Raw genomic sequence first — 25,006 nt, forward strand, 5'->3', positions numbered from 1 at the left:
GGTGACATTTACAGTTAGGTTCCAGGCTACCTTTCCAGACCGGTTCCACGTGACTCCCCCTTTTCAGTCCCAATTCCCCATATTCCATCTCCCACCCCTGCGCATTTGCCTAGGCCGTTCCACAAGCCTGGGATATACTCCTGCCTCATCGCTGCCTCTTGGGATTCTGCATTGCCTCCAATTTCCAACCAAAGGCTACCCCGGAGAAGACGACTTTCCTAATCTTAGAGCCTCGGACGCGGTCTAAAATCCCGGGCCATCGGTCCTGATGATCTTCTCCACATGGCACTCCATCTCCTGACTGGCCCCTCTGCTCCTCTCCACCTCCCACATTCCCTAAAGTCTAGAACAGAGTTCCTCCCATTACGGGACGCCCTTCTCAATCCCGCTCAGCGCTGGCCCCTTTCCTCAGAGCCGGCTCCAATTTATCGTGCATAATCTGCTCTCACAAAGCGGTCTGATGCCATCTCTCCATTATCCACTGGGCACCTGGGGTCAGGGGCAGCTCGGGGCTTAGTGGGGAGCCTGGCCCAGCAAGGACTCCACGAGCATTGCATTTACTTGTACAAGTACATGGCAATTCCCTCAAAAGAAGGCAGGTTATTTGCAAGGCAACATTTTCATTTTTATCTTTGTATCCCCAGTAGCCATCACAGTACCTGGCACACACCAGGTCCCATATGAGTGTTTGTTCATGTGGATATACATCAAGAAAGTGCTTTTTTCCCCCCCCTCAAACTGCGCTGTTAAATCTGAGGGCAATTAAATGCAACAGATCCCAGCTACGGCTCTTGGGGCTATAGACCTTTAATAGTACTTGGAGGGTTTGCAAAGGGCTTTCCAGACATTTGAGCATGGTACACTAAAGAAACGGCATTAAAGGAAGAGTGATCTCCTTTTTACAGACAAGAGAGTAGATTGCAGGGATTTGTCCAGCCTTACATATCTGGGAGGGGTTGGAACCCATTTTCCTGATTTCAAATCTGACATTCAAAGGATTATATATTTAAAAATATATATATATATATATATACACACACACATATGTCTACATATATGTACACATATATGTACTTGTGTGTGTGACTATATTCTCAAAGGTTTTGAGATTAAGAGAAAGGCCATCTACTCCAAGGCCATTTACTTATAGTTGAGGAAACTGAGATCTGGAGAATTTAAGTGACCTGTGCAAGTTTACCCAGATAATAAGAGAGACAGAATTTGAACCCAGGTCTTCTAGGTACAGATTCCACACACTTTCCGTGCTGTCTCCCTTCTGGATTACTCTGTGTAAGGACTTTTGTTTGGGGCGGAGGAGACAAAGGTGAAAAAAGTTTCCGTTCCTGTCCTTAGACAACTTTGGGACAGCAGCGGTATTTCATGATTTCCCTCGCTTTCGCAGCAATCTGCCCTAATATGCATCAGACATGTGTACAAGCGCCCGATGGATGACTATCTCTCTGTAAAGTGCGGCTTCCCCAGGCACTGATAATTCTGCTGACTTTATGTGTTTAAAGACTTTTTTTTTTTTTTTCTGGAGCCCAGCTAGGAAGAGGCTAATGAGAGAAGAACAAACATATTACTGAGTTATTAACTAAGGAGGCTGTTTATAATTAGCTCCTCATCAGGGTTAGCTATTTGCAGAAGAGCACACGGACAGCCGCCGGGCTTCTGGGGGACGTTAATAACCCGTCTTTCTGCTCCTGAAGGCGAAGCCCGAGGCGCCAAGAGCCGGGACCCGGTCCCCTGGATGGGAGCGCCCCGTATGAGACAGAACAAGCGGCCCTCCAACTCTGGGCCACGAGCGTCTGCGTCTGCAAGCCCCGGCCAGAGACCTTCCCTCCCGGCGGCGAGCGCGCCATCCTCCACACATTCACCATCGCGCCATGGCAAGAGGGGAAAACAAAAATACCACAGATCCTCCCCCCAGCCCCCCGAAACATTGAATTTGACCTGTGCTTTCGGGCAGTTTGTCTGTTCTGGATAACTGGCATTTTCAATAGCTGAGAATGCGAAGAAGCATCAGCTGGGGAGGCAGAAGTCATCACGCTTAACCTTCCCTCTTCCCTTCTCCAGTAAGATGGAAATCTATAAGGGTAGCAGAACGGAGGGGAGGCTTGGCTGTCAATTTCACTTCCGATATTGGCCCCGGATATCGATTAGGCAAAAATAAAGAAAATATGGGCTCGTGGATGGCAAAAGGTATGCAAAGACAAGGGAAGGAACAGGATTCACCTCGTGTGCGGGAAACAGTCCTGTGAGTCGCTATTCCCCCCAAATCGGGCAGCTTAGAATGGAAAACTTGAGCCCCTCGTCTTGGAAGGAGGAAACCTCAGCCCTGATTTTATAGGGTTTATATAAATATAACCACTTCTATATGGTTTTATAGGAAAACCCATTCAAAGGCAGGAACTGGGAGACCTTTTGTTGTTTTGTTATCTCGGCTGCCAAAAGAGCAGATATTTAATAAATGCTTGTTGAACTGAAACACACGGATGTCAAATTTCTTTCCGCGTCGTCACCTCCTCCACATGTTGTCACAGCCAATGCTCAAGTTTATTTAAAAAATAATATTATTGTTAGTTTATTCTAGAGATAGAGTTGCTTAGAGTGGATAGAGTGCCTGGCTTGGATGGGGAAGACCTTCCTCTGAGCCGACTTGCTATCTGACCTCAGGCAAGAAATTTAATCTCTCTCTGTGCCTCAAACAATCAATATAGCTTGGAATGAGAGCTCTATCAAGGATTTTGACTTATTTTCCTGCAAAAATCCTGCCTCCCACCCGACTGTTTTCTTTTTGATTTTAGTTGCATTGGTTTTGTTTATGCAAAAATGATCCACTTTTATGTAATCAGAGGAATCAGATTCAAATTAGACCTCTGTGTGTGACCATCAGCAAGTTATGTTACTTTTCTGATCTTCCTCATCAGTCAATTTAACAGGTTGGACTAAATGGCCTCTAAGGTCCCTTCCAGTCTTAGATCTAGGAATGACTCACAGTGGAGGGAATGGAAGGGGTTCTCCATAGAATATCCCCATTTCCAGGAGGACTGAATTTCAGATCTTTCTTTTGTTTGTTCTCCCTCATTTCTCTGTCTCTGATGTAAACTACCGTAGACAACATACTGACCTCAATACTCCTAGGAATTCTGATTTTAGCAGTAGTGGCCCTTCTTACCCCAATGCAAACTAGTATAAACTCTACAATTTGGTAGATCTCTGAATTCTCATTTATTCTCTCTCTCTCTCTCTCTCTCTCTCTCTCTCTCTCTCTCTCTCTCTCTCCCCTTTCCCTAGTCTTTAGGCATTACAAAGCAAGTTTGGTAGCATACTGCATTGCTCCATATTTGAAAATAGTTTGTGTAGTGTTGTTATTTTATTGCTCTTTAAAAGTTTGATAGAATTCTCCTGTAAATCTATCTGGCGCACATCCACCTCTAACTACCTACCCCTCCTCCATTTTATAAATCCTACATAGCTAGTTAAATTACTATGTTTGGATTAAGTTTTCTATTTGCTGGCCTGTTTATTTGGATATTTTTGTAGATGATATTTTATTTTTTAAAAATTTGTTTTTTCCTACCATATAACTATGTGTAGCATGTTCTGATAGTTCCTTTTATTTCTCTATTGTGATTTGATCATGTTCATATAAAAGTTGTTCTAATTTAATTTTGCTTCATCTTCTTTTTACTGAGATTGGCTAGAAGCTTATTGGGTTTGTTAATATTTCCCATAGTCTTTTTTGTTTTCAATTTATTTATTTCACCTCTCGTTTTCAAGATTTCTTCTATGTGGGAGTTAGGAGGTTTTTGTTTGCTTGTAATGTTTTAATTGTATATTCTGTTGATTAGTTCCCTATTTTCTATTTTGTTAATGTATGTTACAAGGGCTATAATTTTTCCTCTCAATATTGTTTTACATGCATTCCGGAAGTTTTTTTTGTCTCATTATTACAGTTATTAATTGGTTCTATGCTTTATTCTTTACTCCATTTGTTATTTTAAATGTTTTTGTTACATTTCCATGTGGGACTAAAATATTTTATTTGTGTTCGCTATATGAATTGCTACTTTTATTACATTATTTTCCATGTAAGGCATTTTAATATTTAATTTTTTATATTCAAAATTCATGGCTTCACACATTGTCTATTTTTATAAAAGTATCACACATTGTTGAAAAGTATATATATCATTTAATATTACCCTTCAAAAGACACTATAGGTATCTGGGGTCCAAATCCTCCAACCGTTCTGTTTTAGTTCCCTTTTGTTTATCTATCTGATAGCTTTGTCCAGATCTCATGAAGGAAAATTAATCCTCTCACTATTAATCTGTTACCATCTATATCTTTTTTGCAATTCAATTAACTTTTCCTTTACGAATTTAGATGTTATGACACTTAGTAAGTATACATTTAGAAATAAAATTGGTTCACTGTCAATCCTCCTTTAAACATATGTAGTTTTCTTATCTCCAACTGATAGTGTGAAATTTTATTTTTGTTTTGTTTGACAGAATGATTGTAACTCTTGCTTTTTCAGATTCACCTGATGCAGAAACCTCTCATTTTTATTCTCTCTCTTTCTATGTCTGCTTTTTTAGTGTTTCGGGTCAGGTTGGGTTTTCCATTCTACCTTCTGTCCACTCTCTTTCCTTTTACTGGATGACCATGGCTAAAGAAATGTATTACCCAGAAATCAATCTGGTGATCAACCTCGGTCTAGCAAAGACAGACAAAGCAGTCCACCATTAGGCTTATTCTGGAAGGCTTTCAGCTTTTTAGTTCCAGCCAGAACAGGAGAAGCGCTTGCACAGAATTCTGGATCCCCTCCTCACCATGATTCTACGAGGTCCATGCTAAAGGCACTTGAGTTTAATTGTGTCCTGGTGACCCTCACTAACATAGTGATTCACATTATTTCTTTAATTAAGGCCTCAGATGCTGTGATTCACTATTTGACCCCTTGTTGCTAAACTATCTCTCTCAATTTCCAAGACATTTCTATTTAATCCTTCTCTGCTCACTTCCACTTTCTTGCTTTGGTTCCAGCTGTTCTCCTGGTTGGAAGTATCTCCCAAGCCATCTTCTCTTTAAACTTTACCCCTCCTCTGGGCCTGGATAGAGCCTCCCCGACTTTGGGTACTCCTGGCCTAAGGGAGACTCCTGCTCATCCATTTGCTCCTGCAGCATTTCTACCTGGAGTCCGTGACTTTGCCCTTTCTCAGCCCTCACCTGACATTATCTGAGTGCCTCCGGGCAGGTTTTGGGGCTCCCTACGCCTCCATTTCCTCAGCCACCAAATGGGGAGGATGGTTCCCATAGCACCCACCTCACAGGGCTGTTGTGAGGCTAGAATGAGAGCGGGTCTGCCAAGCATTCCCAAACCCCAGAGCACAACACCGAAGGCTTCAGTGATTACTGTGGCTCTCTCCTTTTGGGATGGGGGATAACGGCTCACATTTCCTGCGATTCCCCCCACCTTCAGTCCTGAGCACACAGTAGGCACTCGAGAGACACTGAGTTAAAACAAAAGTGGTTCTCGAACAAGGAGGCACAGAACGGGCAGGCAGGAATGGGCTGTGATCTGCCCTGTTGGAGGGATTGCCCACAACAGGGAAGTCACAGAGCCACTGGAGTGGGTGAGAAATTAAGCTGTTTTTACACAAAACAAAACTCCCTAAACTCCTCATCGCCACAGGAAGTAGCTCACATGCAAGCAAACATGATGCAAGAATAAAAATGTCGGTGATGGTGACGATGGAAGGCAGCACGATGGAATGGACAGGGACCAGTCTGGAGTCAGGGAGGGCTGGAGGCGGGTCCAGCCCTTGACGCTTACTGGGCGGATGAGTCTCCACAGGCACTTCACCTCTCACAGGCTCTCAGGCCAGAACATGCAGGTGATTGGCTGACCAGCGGCAGGGGAGGGAGCTTCCACACTGGGAGTCCTCGGTGCCAATGAAATCCCAAGCCTGGCCCCACGTCACAAGCAAGAGCAGCCACACACAAGCCCCCGACCCGCGTACCTGGTCGAGGATGTACTGGGTAAAGACCTCCTCATGGCTCCCGGGCTCATGCTATAGTAGGAAGAGCTTTCCAGATCGGAGAGAGAGAAATTGGGGCCAGTTCCTGCGGCTATCGGTGCTGGAAGAACAAAGAGAAAACCATTAGATCCTGGGAAGAAACGATCGACAGTGATGGGCTAATTTAGTACGAGCCCTCGGGTACCATAACCGAAGTAATCGGCCACGCGCTTGAGACGTGGAAGGACGCTAAAAAGGACTTTCTTGGGGGAACCAGCTTTTCTTTTTCCTCATAAACTTTCCATCTTTCCTTTCAGTTCCAACTATCGTTCCCAGCATTCCCGGATGGCTTTCAGAAAGCCATCCTGGGCCTGCAACTGTCCTGGAACGACCCTAACATGTCTCCCATATTGTTCCCTGGCTGCTTATGAACTTCTGGACTCGATTCAATCCGGGAAGCCCAACCCACCAGGGTCACATGTGTCACTCACAGAGACAAAAGCAGAATTGTCCCTGCCCTCGAGGAGCTTCCACCTAAACATGTCAACGCAGACTCGGCTGAGGAGATGGAAAGCAAGTGACCGATGGGGGGGGGGGAGGGGGATGGACAGAATGCTGTCAGCTGGAGCGAGCAGAACAAAGAAGGAGAGGATGGGAAAAGTGACTGCAAAGTCTATGTGAAAGACACACAGAAAGTTGTTCTGTTCTGTCAAGGTTCCTTTTTGTAAGGAAGGTCTTTGGTAGAACATTCTATCTGAGCTGGGAACTCAGGGTTTTATGGGATAGGGCCCTCCAGGTATGGGGAAGCATGTATGTGCACACATATGTATCACACATGTACCTATGTTCATGGACATGTAAAATGCACACATGTATATGGATCAGGGTAGTTAGGTAGCACAGTGGGTAGTGTGTTGGGCCTGGAGTCAAAAAGAGCTGAGTTCAAATGCGGCCACAGACACTTCCTAGCTATGAGACCTTAGGCAAGTCACTTCATCCTGTTTGCCTCAGTTTCTTCATTTGTAAAATAAGCTGGAGAAGGAAATGGCAAACCACTCCAAGGAAACCCCCAAATGGGGTCACGAAGAGTTTGGAATAAGGGAACAATAACCGTCCCACTCTTGCCAATGGCTAGCATAACTAAGATAGATAAATACCAGGAATATAAGGGATCCAATTGGTATTACAGCAATTAAGAAGTAATCATCTTTTCTATGGCACTTTGAGGTTTCCAAAATGTTTTCCTCACGGCAAATCTCGGCCTCAGCTTCCTAAGTTATAAAATGAAGAGCTCTATTATCTATAAATCTGTGGAGTAGCTTGTATAAATTATTATCTCCATTTTGGGAGGTGAGAATTTGCCCCCTGCCCAAGGAAGTACAAATGAAGCATGGATTCAGAGTGAGGAATCTTGCCTCTAAGACCAGTGTGTTTCCAGCCTTTGAGCAGGAACTTCCTGTTTCTTACCAAAGTACCTGGTAGAGAGCTGAGCCAATACCTGAAGTTCAATAACCAGTAGCCAGATTGAATCATAAAAGAAAGAAGAGTGGATTTTGGAGCTTCAGCACCTGAAGCACATCTCAACTCTGAACTTACTCCCTAATACTAAACCAATGAACCAATTAGTTAATTAACCAATCCACAATTTTACATTTTTTTTTATAGCTTACAAAGCCTATTTCCAAAAGAACTGAGAATAATTCATCCAATTTTATCATCCCATTCTCTAGAGGAACTAATAAAGTGACTTGCCCATGTTTACATTGATACAAATTAGAGACAGAATTTGAGCCTATTTTCCCAATTTTAGGACTCACTTCATGTTGCCTTTACTTGAAATTTTGTCAAAACAATTGGAGAGGGGAGGAGGGTGAGCCAAGAAGAGTTTTCTGCCAGGGGTGGTAGTGGAAAGAGAGGGCTTGCCGGATCCAATGACACCGACTAATAATAATGATAATTAGTAATTATTAAGTACTTATTATATACAAGACACTATCCTAAGCTCCAATAATTGTTTATAAATGTTTTATATATATGTATATATATACATATATATATATATATATATATATATATATATATAACTATTTATATTTATAATTATTATCTCATTTGATCTTCACAACAACTCTGGGAGATAGGTGCTACTATTGGAAACTGAGGCAAATAGAGGTAAAGTTACACCATTTGAACTCAGAACTTCCTGACTCCAGAAGCAGCACTCTGTGCTGTGGTGCCTTCTAGCTGCTTTTTGGAATTATAAGCCTTTAGGAACGCACACTGAGAGATTGGACTGATGGGAAGAAGAAAACCCCCAAATCAGAAGCCTGTGGCAGAAGCCCGACACATTTGTAGCTGAGATTTCATAAGTAAGTCTGTGATGCTGCTGCAGACGAGAGAACCTGCCCCAGAACCCATTCACCATTTTACCCACAAGTCCAGCAGAAAGACACATGGGCTATGGACACTTGATCAAGTCAGGAATTCACTGGGAAAAGAAATTAAGTCAGGAGGTAATTTAGGGCAAGAAAATGCAATTCTTCTGTTCCTTCCCTTTTCCATAATGTACTTCCTCTAAGAGAGGGATTGAGGGAAGGAGAGCAGGATAGTCAAATTAACTCATTTGATCGATCTGTGTTTCCTTCCGGACTTTCCTGACAGCCGCTCCATGAGGCTGTAAAACTGATGAATTTTTATGAAAGATTGGGGAGGGGTCCTGGGGATGGGGCTGCCGTAACCCAGACTCCTTGCAGATCCTGGAGGGGAGAAATGACCATGCTGCGGTCAGCCAGCCTTGAATGGAAATCAATCATGCCAATATTGGTGGGTGCTGGCTACTCCAGAGCCTTCTGGATCCTCCTTGCCCAAAGCTTCTGGACAGAGAAGCCACCCCTGTCTCTTCTGCCCTGATCTTCTCTGTGGGCCCAGACTTCAAAAAGAGCTCCCACCCCCTTAATCCAACTAACATTCTCCAAGACAAACACATAAAGAAAGGCAGCAAAGAGCACTAGGGAGGGACAAGGACATCCCAGATCTTCTCAGATGGATGGTCTTGGCTACTTGATGAGCAAGAGCTGGAAGGGCCCAGAAAAAAGAGACTGAAAGCTCACGATCTAGAGGGAGAGGTCATACAGTGCCCATTTTACAACTGAGGAAACCGAGCCCAGGACCCCAAAGGGGCCACCAGAATTGTGAGATAATAGGAGCATAGATACAGGCCTAAAGCCAACTCGTTTAGCCCCCAATATTTTACAAACAAGGGAACTCAGGCCTCAGGCAGCTGATCTCTTCCTTACACCCAAGTCCTCAGACTCCAAATATGATGGTCTTCCCCCTGTGCTACTCTGCCCAGAAAAAGGAAAAGTGCATTTATCTGGTTCTGAGCAGTGAAGAAACACACACACTACCTGTGCACCCCTTGAGCTTCCACTTATTTGGAAATTCCTCATTTATACAAATGAGGAAATGGACACTCAGGAAGATCTCAATCATTTGCTCAAGAGGTGAAACAGGAGTCAGGTCCTAGGTCCCCTGATACTTCATCTTCCTTCTACTAGGACTATTTCATATTTCAATATTTTATTCCTCCAACGAAAGTAAGCTCAGTTAGGGGAGGATCCATCCACCACTTGGATTTAGAGTTCTGGTGCTTCTTGGCAGACCCTTCATGACTGACTGCCTGTTAACTAACTGACTGACTGATTAAATAATGCGGGCTCACCAAAACCAAGGCTTGGGCTGCTTGGCTTTTGATTTTCAGCCTGCAATAGAGGGCTTACACCATCTCAGAGTCCTAAGTGGGGACCCAGAGGGATGAAGCGGTACCTGGGATAGTTAGGTTCCATGCTCCAAAGATTGGGTTAAACTTGGTGCAGAAATTGGGTTAATCTGGTTCAGAGATTGTGTTAACTTGGTATGATTAGTCTTCACGGTCCAGGGATTGGGTTCACCTAGGATAGTTAGCTTTCATGGTGAAGAGATTGGGTTAACTCGTTATAATTAGCCTTCATGCTCCAGAGATTGGTTAATCTGATGCAGAGATTGAGTTAACTCGGTACAATAAGTCTTCATAGTCTAAAAATTGGGTTAACCTAGTATAGTTAGCCTTCATGCTACAATTCAATAGTTTTTAATCTTTTTTTAAAAAAATAACAGACCCCTTGGCAATTCTGATGAAGCCTTATTCCCTTAGAATTATGTTTTTAAATATGCAAAATAAAACCCACTGAATAAAAACAAAATTAATTTCATGGAAATACAAAGACTAAAATTCTAAAATAAAAGTTCATGGATGTCAGATTAAGGTTTGATCCAAAGGCTGTTTTCTCTCTTAATTTATATGCTATATAAACCAGAAAAGGGGCTCTGTCATATGATCCCCTTACCCAGAATTCACTGAGAGCATGCTGAGCATTAGCCATCAGTGTCCCATCAGGTGCCATGTCTACTTTCATAGTCTCTCTCTCCCACAAGTTTCCACTCACCCACAGCCACCACCCTAATTGAGGACTTGAGCACTTTTCCCTGGACTACTGTAACCCCTTATTGGTTTCCCTGTCTCAAGTCTGTCTCTTCCTATCCACAGAGCTGCCAATCACTATAGCAAAGTTTGATAGTGTCACTCTGATGCTCAAGAGTCTCCACTGGCTCCCTACTGCTCCTCAGCTTGCGGATTACAGCGACTGTATGAAGGCTCTGGGCGACTTTTCCAAGCTTAACATCACTGTTCATCACAGGGTCGGTGCTCCAGACAAAACATCAACTTGCTTTTCCTTGAATCCATATTTCCACCTCAGGGCTTTGATAATCCGACTCCCTCTCCTATCTTGGAATCTTTAGCTATTTTCAAAGTTCATCTCAAGTAGTTCCTCCTCCATGAAGCATTTCTAGATTCCCCCTTCCCCAAATGATTGACTTCTGTGTGTGAATCCCACCAACAGACTATATATTCTTTAAGGACAGCTACTGCTGCTTTTTGTCTGTATATCCAGAGTCTAGCACAGTGCATAATAAGTGCTGGACAAAACAAACTGGATTTCTGACTCCGGTTCACTCTTTGTACCGTTGCATCAGAATATCCAAAACATATTCTGAAAAATGTATTTTTATTTCCTGGTAATTTAAGGAAAGGGAAAGGGAAAAGGCCATATCTGCCTTTTTATTTTTTTTAAATTTATCTTCATTTATTTAATCTTTTAATTCATTTTATTTATCTTCATTTTTCAATCTTTATTTAATCTTTTGTTATCTTCACTCCAGTGAGGAGGCTCCATTCTCTCCCCTGCATCATTGCTGCACTTAATACAACAGCCCTTCTGAGCACACTAATGTCCTATGGTAGCAGCAGATGAGCCCCCTCCTCACAAAATGCTCAAGGGGGGGGGATCTCGGCCATCCCAGCTTGGAGCCCAGAGCATGAGGATGTTCAATAATTGGTGAATCCTGCAGAGTCGGCAATTGAAATGAGAAGAGAGTCTGACTCTTGACCTTGGAGCGGGCCCTGTCGTGGGGCCACCTGGCCAGCGGCTCTCCCCGGGAAGTGGGGTGGGGGGGAAGGGGAGGGCAAAGTGCTTAGTGGGAGGGAACGTGCCCTCCGCTGACAGCTCCTGTGATGGATGGCGGTGTAAGTGAAGGGACTCCTCTGGCGGGAGCTCCAATTTCGCCTCCCAGGGTGGTCTAGACCCCCCCCCAAGCAGCCTGTGGAAGGGACACATCTCGGTCCCTTCGCCGAGGGCGTAAATGGCCAAAGGCAGAGGGAGCCCCTTGGGGCTCTTGCTCTCCCCTGGGGCTGAGGGCTTAGGAAAGGAAATGTCCACACTGGCCACCCACCCTGTGACTTGTGCTTTGGGATCAATAGAAGCTGATGGACATCTCGACTTCTGCCAGTCTGTCCCTGACTCACCCTCCAAAATGTAAAGAAAAATACGAGAAAAATTAACCCCCCAAATCCCTCTGCACTAACTCAATTTTAATATTTATTTTGGAAATTGATTGAATTATAGCACAGGAAACCCACTACATTAGGCCAGTCAGAGCGATATATTTTTCTTCCTGAGACTATGGCTCTACGTATGATTCCATCTTTATTTTCCTTTGAGAGTTGATTAAAACTATGAAAATATGGATTTGAGGCGAGAGGAATTGAACAAGGGTTTGGAAAATTATGTCAAGCAGATAAACTTTGGTGATTTTGGGATTGGAGCGGGTGGGGGGAGAAGGGAAAAAATCCCCACTGGAGTTTCTGGAACTGGCAAGAAGGCCGACTGTTCCTCCGAGCCCGCCTCCGCCTGTCTCCTCCATGTTGTCCCCTCTGTTCTCTGCACCGCAACCCTCCCGACAGAAAATGGGGGATGCTCATTTTGCACTGACTGGTACAGTCTGCTATTGACCATCTCATTATGCTGAGTTCCATTTATAAACATGGCTAACCGCGAAGTTTATGGAGACTTTTTTTGTGCAGCTTTAATAGGATATTGATCGAGAGCAGGGCTGAAGTGGACTGCCATTGAATTGTGGAACAGCAGACAAAAAGCAAGGTCACAGCGACGGTTTGGTCCTTGCTGGCAATCTCTTTTTTATTATAATCTTCTTCCCCTCCCGCTCTCAAGCTGAAGTCCAAAGGGTCCGTGGCCATCATCAGTGCTGGCTAAGAAATGGGGACAATTTTTTAAAATGGCCATTTCTGCAGGGCGGTCTTCCCGTTCCTAGGGCATCACTTAATGAGAGAACCGACGGACCCCTCTTGCAGAGAAAATAAAAAGTTTGGAGTGGAGAGACCATCCACACACGGGCGAATGTATATATACAAACATATTGTATACACATGCATAGATCTTCCTTGAGAGGAAAAATGAATGAAAATCTGTTTTATCAAACATATTTCTTTTCTCTGCATATAACACATATTTCTATGTACCTCTTATTTATGGGTATCTATAAACATGTATAAGTAATAAATACATGTTTAGAAAAAGTCCAGGTCATGGCCGAAAATCTGACCCTGCAACATGGTGGAATGAAAAGATTGCTGAATGTGGAGACAGAGGCTCATGGCTGGAAGCTCGATTCAGCTGCGTGCTATCTGGATGAACTTGACAATCCCCCTTTCTTTGGGTAATCATCTATAAAGGGAGAGCGCTGGACTTGGTGTTCCTTAAAATCTTTTCTGGATCTAAATCAATCCTGGGAATTAGAAGCTCCTTAAGGAAAGGTCCTCAGTGATGTTTGCCCCTGGATTAGCACACAGTAGGTGCATCTTTGTTGAACTGAATCAAACTGGATTAGAAAACTGATTTGGGGGCCTGATGACCTTGTCCATCCACTCTGCCCCTCGCCCCAGCCTGGGTGAGCCCAGCGTCCCCTTTTCAGAACCAGAGCCACATGGAGGACGTCCCAGGTTCCCTCCATTTCCGTTTCCAGCCAGTTACATGTAAGCTCCTTGAGGGCAGGTTGTGATTTTGCTTTTTCTTTGACTCCGCATTTCACACTGGCTCCTAGTAAGGGGCAATAAACAAAGGCCTGCTGACCCCTGATCCAACCGGAAATCCCTAACACCCTGCGGTCTGAGGGGCAGAAAGACTTTCCTTTGGGACACTGGGAGGGGCCCTATCTGTGAGACCCTATGAAAGCTTTCACAAAAAGAAAAGTCACGTTTCTTGAGGGGGAGAAGGAATTGTTGCACTAACAACTCGGGGGTTCAGGAAAAGCTTCCCTGGGGGGCAGGAGAGCTGGCTCTGGAGGAAGCCCCGGGTCTGGGGCCCACAGCGCCGGTCTCGGGGCTTCCCCTGGGCCCAAGCGCCAGCCCCCAGCTTTACTTCCGGGCCTTGTCCGTGACCACACGCCTCCGTTCACTACCGCGCTGCAAACGGCCTTGATGTGGCCACGGGCGGAAGGGAGGAGGCGGGCAGCCGGAGGCAGCCGCCCCCAGCTCTCTGCGGCCCCGGAAGGGCCTGGCGGGGAGCTGGTTAAACCCCAGGGGCCATGGCGGCGGCCGCTGCTCGGGCCGGGGCCCAGCAGGAGCAGGGAGCATGCCCCCTCATGCCAGGCTGGAGATGGAGGCAGTCACCGCCGCGTCCCATGGACGAGCTCGGGAGCCCTGCGGCATTCTGGGAGGCCGGACCCGGGGCGCTAATAGAGTCTGCGGGAAGGCGGAGGAACCCGGCCCAAGGCGGAGGAACCCGGCCCAAGGCGGAGGAACCCGGCCCAAGCCGGGTCACCGGGAGGGCCCTTTCACACCCGGAGAACCACAGCTGGCCCCGGGGCCGGCTCTGGGCAGATTCCAGGGCCCTGAAGTCATCCCCAGCCCGGAGTTTGCTTAACCCTTGCAGCTTCCGAGGCCGAGAAAGCCCGGGCAGGGAAGCCCAAGTCTGGCCGCGGAGCCACAATGGCGTCTGTGTGCGCGCGCCGGTTCCCGCCGGCTCCCGCCGGCTCCCAGCAAAGCGCCCGAGGCTTAAAGCGCGAGTCAGCACTTCCGAAGGAAGGGGGCAGGGGCGGGAATTGTTCAGAGGACGGGAGGGCGCGCTGACAGCCTCACAGCCATGGACAGGCGCCCACACTCGGGGCACAGCTGGCTAAGGGGGAAAGGGAAAAATGGAGGGAGAGAGGGAGGGAGGAAGGGAGAGAGGAAAGGAGGGAGGGAGAGAGGGAGGGAGGGAGAGAGGGAGGGGGCGGGAGGGAGGGAGGGAGAGAGGAAAGGAGGGAGGGAGAGAGGGAGGGAGGGAGAGAGGAAGAGAGGAAGGGAGAGAGGGAGGGAGGGAGAGAGGGAGGGAGGGAGGGAGGGAGAGAGGAAAGGAGGGAGGGAGAGAGGGAGGAAGGGAGAGAGGAAGAGAGGAAGGGAGAGAGGAAGGGAGGGAGAGAGGGAGGGAGGGAGGGAGGGAGAGAGGAAAGGAGGGAGGGAGAGAGGGAGGGAGGGAGGGAGGGAGAGAGGAAAGGAGGGAGGGAGAGAGGAGGGAGGGAGGAGGAAAGGAGGGAGGGAGGGAGGGAGAGAGGGAGAGAGGAAAGGAGGGAGGGAGGGAGGGAGGGAGGGAGAGAGGAAAGGAGGGAGGGAGGAGGGAGGGAGGGAGGGAGAGAGAGGGAGGGAGGGAGGGAGAGAGGGAGGGAGGGAGGGAGAGAGGAAGGGCGGGAGGGAGGGAGGAAGAGAGGAAAGGAGGGAGGGAGAGAGGAGAGAGAGAGGAAAGGAGGGAGGGAGAGGGAGGGAGGGAGGGAGGGAGGAAAGGAGGGAGGGAGGGAGGGAGAGAGGGAGGGAGGGAGGGAGGGAGGGAGAGAGGGAGAGAGGAAAGGAGGGAGGGAGGGAGGGAGGGAGAGAGAGAAGGAGGGAGGGAGAAAGGAGGGAGGAGAGAGAGAGGGAGAGAGAGAGGGAGAGAGGGAGAGAGAGAGGAAGGGAGGGAGAGAGGGAGAGAGGGAGGGAGGGAGAGAGGGAGGGAGGGAGAAAGGAGGGAGGGAGGGAGGGAGAGAGGAAAGGAGGGAGGGAGAGAGGGAGGAAGGGAGGGAGGAAAGGAGGGAGGGAGAGAGGGAGGGAGGAGAGAGGGAGGGAGGGAGAGAGGGAGGGAGGGAGAAAGGGAGGGAGGGAGGGAGGGAGAGAGGAAAGGAGGGAGGGAGAGAGGGAGGAAGGGAGGGAGGAAAGGAGGGAGGGAGAGAGAGGGAGGGAGAGAGGGAGGGAGGGAGGGAGAGAGGAAAGGAGGGAGGGAGAGAGGGAGGGAGAGAGGGAGGGAGGGAGGGAGGGAGAGAGGGAGAGAGGGAGGAGGGAGAGAGGAGGGAGGAGGGAGAGAGGGAGGGGGCGGGAGGGAGGGAGAGATGGGCAGAGGGGTGGATGGAGAGGTGGGCGGATGGAAAGGTGGGCGGACAGAAGGATGGGTTGATTGATCTCCCTGCATCAGTAAGCAAGCTTCTAAGGAGAAACTTGATTGTGGCCAATGAAAGAAAAACGGACCAATCCAAGAGGGCCTCCTGGAGAAGTCTCTGAGAATGCACCATTGGGTAAGAGAATTTCTCAACAGATGGCTCCTGTCTCTGCTCATGATAATATGCAAAAATAACTTGAGGGATTCTATGACACGCAGAAGATGCTTCTTTGGCTTGAACATAATATGGTGCAGGGCAAAGGGGGCTGCTTTGGAGACCTGGAAGTCTCGGGTTGGAACTCAGGTTTTCTCTGTGTGCCCTTAATCCCCATGGGCTGTGTAACCCAGGGACAAGTGACAGCAGACGTAGACACAATGACCTTGGAGGCAAGTCCAACACCCTCTGCAGCTCTGCTGGGAGAGGGAGCGGAGACCTGAGGGTCCAAGTGCGGGGGTCACACCGCCGGGAGGGATTTTACCCATGTTTCCTGCCCCCAAGGCAGCTCTCTAGTGTCACAGTAACACGGGTGCCTTTCCTGACTCCCCTCCCGCCTTCTTCATATTATTATGCATTTGTAGACAAATTGATTCTCCAATAAAACACAAGATTTTTGAGGGCGGCTCTGTTTAATCTACAGCTCTCTGGCCCTGCAGCTGGGTGACGAAGGTGCACAGAGCACTGAGCTTGGAGAGGGGAACATGAGTTCAACTCTGAACTCAGACACTTTCTAGCTGTGTGATCCTGGCAGGTCATTTCACCTTATTTGCCTCAGTTTCCTCAACTGTAAAATGAGCTGGAGAAGGAAATGACAAACCGTCCGGCTTCTCTGCCAAGAAAATCCCACGTGGGGTCACCAAGAGCCGAACTGAACAACCACACTCCCCAGCGCGGTCCCAGGACGAGGGGCAGCCCTTCCTAACTGCTGGCTGAGTGATGGCCATTTCTATTACCCAATCTCAAGCTTCCTGTCCTTTCTGCCTCCCACTGAAGCTTCTGCAACACTGAAGTTTCCCTTGCCAGCATTAACCATATAGTTACTCGGGGAAATCGAGTGTTGATTGACTAAGTGATGGATCGCTCCCAGAATTCCAGAGGCAACAACATCTAAACCTTACAAAGAGCACTTCACAGGGAGAGGAAGCCAGGAGTAGTTGGGGGTTTTCCCCTCTTTCTTCTGAGATCAGCTCCTGACCTTTGCCAACCAGGGGGTCGGGGCTGATGGTGACCCAGTCCAGGGAGCGCTGAGTCAGTCCCCCAGGCAGTGAGGGACCCTCCAGGCTGCCCCGGTCACCTCAGATTAACGTATTAGAGCCAGCGGCTCTCCCCGAGCCTCCCTGCCACCCCCGCCTTTTAGGGTACCCTATTAAACAGAACCAACTTTGCAGAGTTTCTCTCCAGGGCTTCCTAATGAGGGAATATTGAAAGAGCAGGGGGCCAATTAGGAGAAATAGGAGAAGAGCTGAAAACAGATTTTGCCCTGGAAATGGAGGCAAGGCAAATAACGATAATATCCAATTCAAATGCTCACCGAGTTAATGCTCCAGGCCCCCTGGAATCCGGGAGATGTCCCAGGAGGGGACAAATCCCCAGGACCTTAAGTGCTGTGCTAAATAGGAGGGGAGCTGGAGGAGGCCCTGTAACCGGAGCATTGGAAGGGACCTTTGAGTCCAACCGGAACCAGAACCATAATTCCTCTGGAATTCTCCTTGAGAAGGGGGTTGTTTCAGACTGCGATTTTAAATTCCCAGAATATAGCCTAGTAACGGCACACAGTAGGTGCTTTCTTGATTGGCTGATGGACTGAACGTAGCTAGAAAATAATTACCGTGTCTCCTTGCAGAACACCATTGAGGAGTTAGAACTGACTACTGCCAGAGGCAGATTCACCCATTTCTGGATCGTTTTTATCTTAAGACTCGTCTTCCTGGTTTAAATCTGGGCCTCAGAAACTTACTAGGTGTGTCACCCTGAGTTAGTGCCGCCCTCCACCTCAGTTTCCTTATCTGTCAAGTGAGCTGGAGAAGGAAATGGCAAACGCTCCAGAATCTCTGTGAAGAGGCATCTACAACTGAAAAATGACCGCACAGTCACAGTTAGTGAGCAGGCCAAAAGGAAAGTCTTCTGGCCTCAAGGGATCAACAATGGAGTCATTTTAAGGAAGTTATTTCTGCTATCAAGCTCAAGTCTCCTTCGTTCATAACTTTCAACTACCAGTCCTCCCTCATTGGGTGGGCAAACAGCTGGAGTCTAATTACTGTTCTCCACTCCCCCCTTTTTTTTTTCCATCTCCTCCCTTTCCCCATGCTAGGGCCTGCCTACAGATTACTTCCTATTCATGTTCTAAATATCTTAAATGTACTGTCTGCCCCCATGTGAGCTCCCCATTGGAACATGAGCTCGCTGAGGGCAGCGGCAGTTTCCATCTCAGCCGTCACTTATCTAATGCATCGACTTGTGGCAAAGGAAAATGCTTTGGAATCTTAAGGGTCTCTAAAAGGAATGACTAATATGAATATAAAACCTCCCAGAGGCACAAGGATCCCCATAAAATCGAGGGGGGAAAGAACCAATGAAAAATTGCAGAGTTCTCGGTTACCAGCTATGAGTGAGATGGAGGGAGGACAAGGAGGAAGCACATCCTCTGACTCTCCTCAGAGAGGTGGTGGAATATGGGTGGGAATGAGGCATTCAAATTCCAGTTCCCCTGTTCAATAGCCATGTGGCCTTGGAACAGTGTAAAACCCTCCTTCCCTTCTTCCTTCTTTTGTCTCTCCCTCTCTCCTTCCTTCCTTCCTTCCTTCCTTCCTTCCTTCCTTCCTTCCTTCCTTCCTTCCTTCCTTTCTTCCTTCCTTCCTTCCTTCATTCCTTCCTTCCTTCCTTCCTTCTTTCCTTCTTTCCTTCCTTCTTTCCTTTCTTCCTTCCTTCCTTCCTTCCTTTCTTCCTTGCTTCCTTCCTTCCTTCCTTCCTTCCTTCCTTCCTTCCTTCCTTCCTTCCTTCCTTCCTTCCTTCCTTCCTATCAGGCCTGGGAGACGCAGGCTGTGAGTCACTTAACTTTGTACATAGCTAGCCATCGCATGCTGGTTGCCCCACACTAAGACACACTGGGAGAACAGGGGTGATTTTGCCTTCTGCTGCAGCCCCAGCTTTTCCAGGAAAGAGTAACTGGCTCATACTAAGAGTGTTTTTTGATTGTTTCCTCACTGCTCAGCGCAGTGCCTGGGACATGGCAGCGGATACTTACTAAATGTTCACCAATGAGATTGGACAAAGATTTGTTGACTGGCTGACTGGACCCCAAGTCGTGCCCCAAGGCAACGCTGCAGAGAAAGTGCTGGCCCCCTCTGGGGAGGAGTCTCCTTGGCTAGAACTTCCCTAGACTCCCCATGCCGTCAGAAGGCCTCCGGTCTCCTGGGTGGTTCTTTGGACCATCCCAGAGGGTGAGAGAGAGGGATGGTCTGTGGGAGGGGGCTACCCAGGCCGGAGGCATCCAAGCGGGGAGCATGATCACTGCAGCGCTCCCCAGGGAGCTCCTCTCAGGTGCTGGATCTTAGGTTCTTGGAGTGGGTTTCCGGCCTCTGCCCCAGTAATGGAAGCCTCCTTAAGTGGAAGCTTTCTGGAAGGTGCCCCGAGGGACTGGCATTTGTACAAGCTAAAGGGTGCTCTTGAAAATCCCTGGATGCCCTGGGCTTAATGGGCCCTGGATGGGAGGGGCGGGAGCCCCTGGGAACAGCAGAAGGCCCAGCCCAAGACCAGGGCTGAGCCAATGCAGCGCTTGTTATTCTCAGTTATAATCGGGGAGAAGCGGGGTCTGGCTGAGTCCTGGGTGGCCGGTAGGATGTAAAACCAAATATAATGCAACTCAAAGCTCCGACTCCGGGGCCTCAGAACCAACTCAACTAAGCCAGAAGAGCTGTCCCGAGCTCACTCCAGTATTCCAATGGACCTGGGAGCTCGATGCGGGGAGTCCTCCCTCAGAGAACCAATGGGAGCGGGGGGCTTTGGGCCCTGCCTTCCCTCCCATAATTGCACTCCAGGAGATGCCCCCACCAACCTGGGCCCCTTTCCCTTTCTCTTGACCTTGGGGACATCCTCAGGGTCCCCTCAGATTCTCTATTCTTCATTCCTGAAATCCAGGCAGACCACCCAACTCACTCCTCCCAAAAAACCCAAACTAAACTGAAACAATCACCAAACTCCTTCTATTTTGTCAGTTTTCTCCATTAATTAGGCTTGAGACTGAGCAGCCTTGGGAGTTTGTTTTAGTTTTAAAGGCAGGCTATGGTAGCAAGACCTGGGGGGGAGGGGGAGGGAGACAAAAAAAGCAGCATAAAACTGAATTTTGGAGGAAAAGAACCCAAGTTCAAGCCTTACTGCTTGGGTGCTTTAAGCCAAATCACTTCCCTTTCTAAACGTGAAGATGAGGGACTGGAGGCAGACAAGTAGGATTGCCCTTCCTTCACGGCTCGCTGCCTGTCTCCTCTGCAAAGTGGGGTGACGGTGGGCACAGCTCCCCGGCTCAGGGGCTCAGTTTCCTCATTTGCTGAATGGGGGAGTTGGACCTCCTGGCTCTGGAGCCGTGGTCCTGTCGTGACTTTAGTCTCGACCTGGCTCCTAACGCTCCAGCAGAAGACGTTAAGAGCCACCTTCCCCTGCTGCCCCCGGCTCCCTGGACCACTGTCCAACCCAGCTGTATCCTCCCTGCTTGGCTACCTGTGCTCTGCCTTCCCTGATCCTCCAGGCCCCACAGAGCCGCCATCTTGGTCCTGGATATTGGAGCGGGAAGGACCAAGGATGGTGCCGGACTTCTCGGCAGACCCGAGTGTCTGGGTCCCGTCTGCAGCCCCCGAAGCTGAGACGGGAACTCTATGTTCAGCTGGAAAATAAACACGTGAACAAGAGAGGTCTTCCCTTTTTTGCGGGGTAGTACATTCACACAGTCCAGGCCACCAAGGGCAGCCCCTGCATTTTGCAGATGAGGAAACATAAGACAAAGCTTTTTGCCCAAAGCAACTACATTATCAATGGCTGAGACAGGACTCCAAGTCCTCGGACGTCAAGTGAATTACCCAGGTCCCTTGGCATAGACCCTGAAAATCAGCCAGTACCTGGGAGGGTAACACGACCGTTTCTAGTTATTCCTTTATTCTATTTTGTAAAAAATGCAACCAAGGGCATATTCCTGGGATCCTAGATAAGGAACCCAGACCAAGGTCTGAATTGTAGTTCTCAATGCTGACCAAGAAGGGCTTCTGTATCTCCCTCTCCCCTGCCCAGGAGTGGGACTGACAAACTATACACGTATTTATTCACTTTTCATGAGGGAGGTGAAGGAAGGAAGTCCCAACAACTTGAGGTCTCCCAAATCAGACCTCCTCCCTCCTGCTCCATCCCCAGGATTGTAAACCCTTGACAGCTTTGGGTTGGGCTGGAGTTCCTTTTCAACTCTGAGGTTTTGGGGATTCCCTGATCCAAACTGTATAGTTATTCATTCAACTGGAAGCAATCCCTGAGTTAAACATCACACATTTATTAAGCACTTTCTGTATACCAGGCATTAGGATTATTTTTGTAATCCAATATTTAAATCCTATATATAAAATGTATATGTTATACATATTATATTTGTATATATATGTGTGTGTGTATAGGATTACATTATATATATGCATACATATGTATATATATTATATATGGGTATATATGTATATTACATATATGTATGTGTGTGTGTATACACATACATACAAGGGCTGGCTGAAAGGGGGTGTCCCACCTCACACTCAGGCTGTCTGGACCGTACCACGCGGCAGACATCCAACAGATGCTCCTTTGCATGAAAGGGGTAGGGGGTGGCAGGGGCTCGCCCTGGGAGCCGGTGACAACCTTGGAGCGCGAGGGCATTCACACTGTGGCCATTAGCATTCCTTAAAGGTCAGAACCAAATCTTTTCCACAAAGCCAACTCAAGGACTGGAGAGAGCTGCCAGCTCGGGTCCTCCAGCCGTATTTGGTTACAGATGAGCAGACTGAGGCTAAGAGGGAATGGGTAAGTGACCAGCAGACACAGCATCAGGGAGGAACAGTGACCAGGGAGGGGCAGTGTCCAGAGCGCTGCCCGTGGACTCAGGAAGACACTGTCAGTCCCACTACCCTTGGTCTGCCTCAGTTTCCTCAGGAGTAAAACAGATTGAACCTCCCAGGGCTGTTCTCCCAGGAAAAAATGAGGGAATATTTGTAAAGCACTTTGTAATATGTACATGCTAGCTGTTATCATTAGCTGTCATTCAACGTGCCATACAGCCTCTCTAATTAGGATTTCAGTTCTTTCCCCAGGACTCCCATCAATATAGCATTTAACTTTTCCTGATTTAAATTCTAGGCTGTCATGAGACAGCGTTCTTCCCAACTATCTCCGGTGAATTCGGCCGAGTTTGGAGGACCCCTGGGGGTACAGGCAACGAACTAGTCCCAAGCCGGCAGCCGGGGGGATGAAATGAGGGGAAAAGATACTTACTCTGAGACACTCTGACTAGCTCAGTCACACTGAAAACCCCCGAAGTGACAAAACTGTCTTGGAAGCCCAAGTGTCCTGGGGAAAAAACAGAAAAGAAAGCGTTAGCCCCGGAACCCCAACTCTCCACGTCGCTTTTGGACGGCGCAAACCTCGTTTCCCACTCGGTCTGAATTGTCGTTTCTGGGGGGCTCGGCCAGAAAAAGGCACAGAGGATGCCTTGTGGTTACGTGTCCGGTGAGTGAACACGACCCCGCGGCAACGGGAAAGAAATTCGACAGGAAGCTGGAAACAAAGGCCCATTTCAAGAAATGGTTACCTTGGGTGACCTCTGGTGACTCAACAATGAGAGCGAAAGCATCGTATGTCGGGGTGGGGGGACAGTGCAGTTTTATAATCGTTTTAAACAGGATTCTCTAAAGAAACATCTGATCGAGATTATCTACCCATTCATTCAATGAAACAAGCCTTGAGGATGTGCTCCATTCTCAGAGGCTGGGGACAGGGGAGAAAGGGGGAGAGCAGAAAACAGCAGTTGCTGGAAAAAATACAAGAAATAAGCTTTAAAGTCCATGTCGTTGTTTTTCTTCTTTCCTCTCATATACACCCTACTAACTATTGTTTTTTCAGTAGCAACTAGCTTCTTGATCATTTTTGTTAAATAAATTATTCCAAATACACACACACACACACACACACACACACACACACACACATACATACATACATATATTTTACTGTATCTGCTCTAGATCTTGAGTTTCCTAATTTCCTATAGCATATCTGTTATCTCACTTCATGTTAGGAATAAGATAAAAAAAGGTTTTGAATGGCAAGAGAATGTGTGAGATGCTGAATTGCAAACTCAAAATGGGATCTGATCTAAAAGTACTGGGATTCTATCTCTCTCTCACACCCGAGGAATACGGTTACCAGTTATATACGCCCTTGCAAGATCATCTTCGGTGGCCATTTTTAAACTCAAGGTCAGAGGAAAGATTTCCAAGATTCTTAAAAGAAACATAAAAATCACCATTTCTCTATGGGAGAAGTAGCAGATATATTTTCAGGGTAACTAGATACAAGATGCCCACATATAATAAAAAGTTCTTGAGTCCAAGGCTATTTTAAAAAATTGGATCAGTGCATGGTATGGAGTTGGCACTTAATTAGCTTTTAATATATTTAATTGATATCTTTTATCTTTAAATCTTAATCATTTGGGGGAGGAAAAAAGCTGCCTCCCATTCTATGTTGAACCCATCTCTGAAATAAGGAAAAAGACGCAAAATTATCCAATAGAGTGAACTGAGCTGATGTCTGTACAATAGTCTGTCCCCATCTTCTGCCTTTCCACCATAAGAAGCACAGAATACATTTTATCCTCTGATCTCTGGGACTATTCCCTGATTTTAAGGTTATTCAGATTTTAACTTCCTTTCAGTCGTTTTTCCTTGACATCACTGCATCTCACTGTGTATCTTTTTCTCTGGCTTTGTATTTTACTCTGTATCAGTTCAAACAAGTCTTCACTTGATTCTCTAGTAACTCCCATTCCCATCTCCCTGCAAATAATAATCCACTGTCAGTCTGGATCATAGCTTCCCCTCTCTCCTATCCCCCCGTACTACATTTTGTTTCCATTTCTTTGCCCAGAGAAATACTTCACTAATACTTGTATAAACTAGATTTTTCTAGTCTTTTATATCTTCAAGGTAAAACCAAAATGCATGAAGAGTTTAATAACTTTAGTAATTTGTATTTATTTATTTATAAATAGTTATGATTTCACTTTAATCTCAAGAACAATTGGACCAATTGACAGTTCTGCCAACCCTAGACTGTGCTTTCTTTCCACAGCCTCCCCATTACTGACCATTCCTATTTTTGGTGACCTTTGCCAATATGCAGAATGTCACATGGTACATTAGAGTAATTTTCATTTATATTTCTATTAATTCTTTCAAATGGTCATTTATAGTTTGCAATTCTTAGGTTTTTTCCTCCCCATAAACTCTGGCAGCTGAGACCATGGTTCTTGATGTTAAATATCTGTATCCATTCCCTGTATGTCCTGGATATCAAACTTCTATCAAGGATATTCGATAAAAATCTCTCTATTCTACAAGCAATATGATTCTGTTATTAATATTCACTGATTCAAAAGCTTGTTCAAATTTCATGTAAGTGAAATTGTTTTATTTATCCCTATTAATATTTTCAATCCATTCTTTGGTTAAGAACTTCCCCCATAGTAAGAGTTATGAAAATGTTTTTTTTTTCCTATTTTTCTAATGTTACTTTTACATTCTAATGAGTATGTTTATCAAACTCAATTGAATAATAGGTATGTTATGTTTTTGAAAAACTGCTGCTTAATGACAGTTTTACACAGTTAACTCTGGTGTCTTTCTAGAGAGGTCTAACTGACAGAAGCAGAATATACATCAATAAAACATCAGGTAATCAGCATTTACTAATTCTGAATACAGAAGTAATTTTCATGTTTTGGGAGAGTCATCCCTAGACCTGCTTTTAAAAATAAAAAATGAATGATTTGCTTGTTATACAGTTGGCTTTCCTTCTAAGAACTGAGCCTGGAGTTCTTACTTCTCACTAGGATAAG

The 25,006-nt window shown here is 46.8% G+C and overlaps 1 protein-coding gene across 7 annotated transcripts in view; it reads right to left on the reverse strand.

The window, feature by feature from the left end:
• NFIA (nuclear factor I A) overlaps positions 1–25,006 on the reverse strand; it is a 435,311-nt gene that overhangs the window by 118,903 nt on the left and 291,402 nt on the right. For all 7 annotated transcript variants that reach the window (XM_051999550.1, XM_051999555.1, XM_051999553.1 and 4 more), the window contains exons 4-5: positions 22,384–22,458; positions 6,034–6,151 (exon numbers count right to left, since the gene is read on the reverse strand). In XM_051999550.1, the coding sequence (XP_051855510.1) occupies positions 6,034–6,151; positions 22,384–22,458 (193 nt within the window). The remainder of the gene's footprint in view (positions 1–6,033; positions 6,152–22,383; positions 22,459–25,006) is intronic.

Source organism: Antechinus flavipes, chromosome 4, assembly GCF_016432865.1.
Source record: "Antechinus flavipes isolate AdamAnt ecotype Samford, QLD, Australia chromosome 4, AdamAnt_v2, whole genome shotgun sequence".
Classification (NCBI taxonomy): Eukaryota; Metazoa; Chordata; class Mammalia; order Dasyuromorphia; family Dasyuridae; genus Antechinus; species Antechinus flavipes.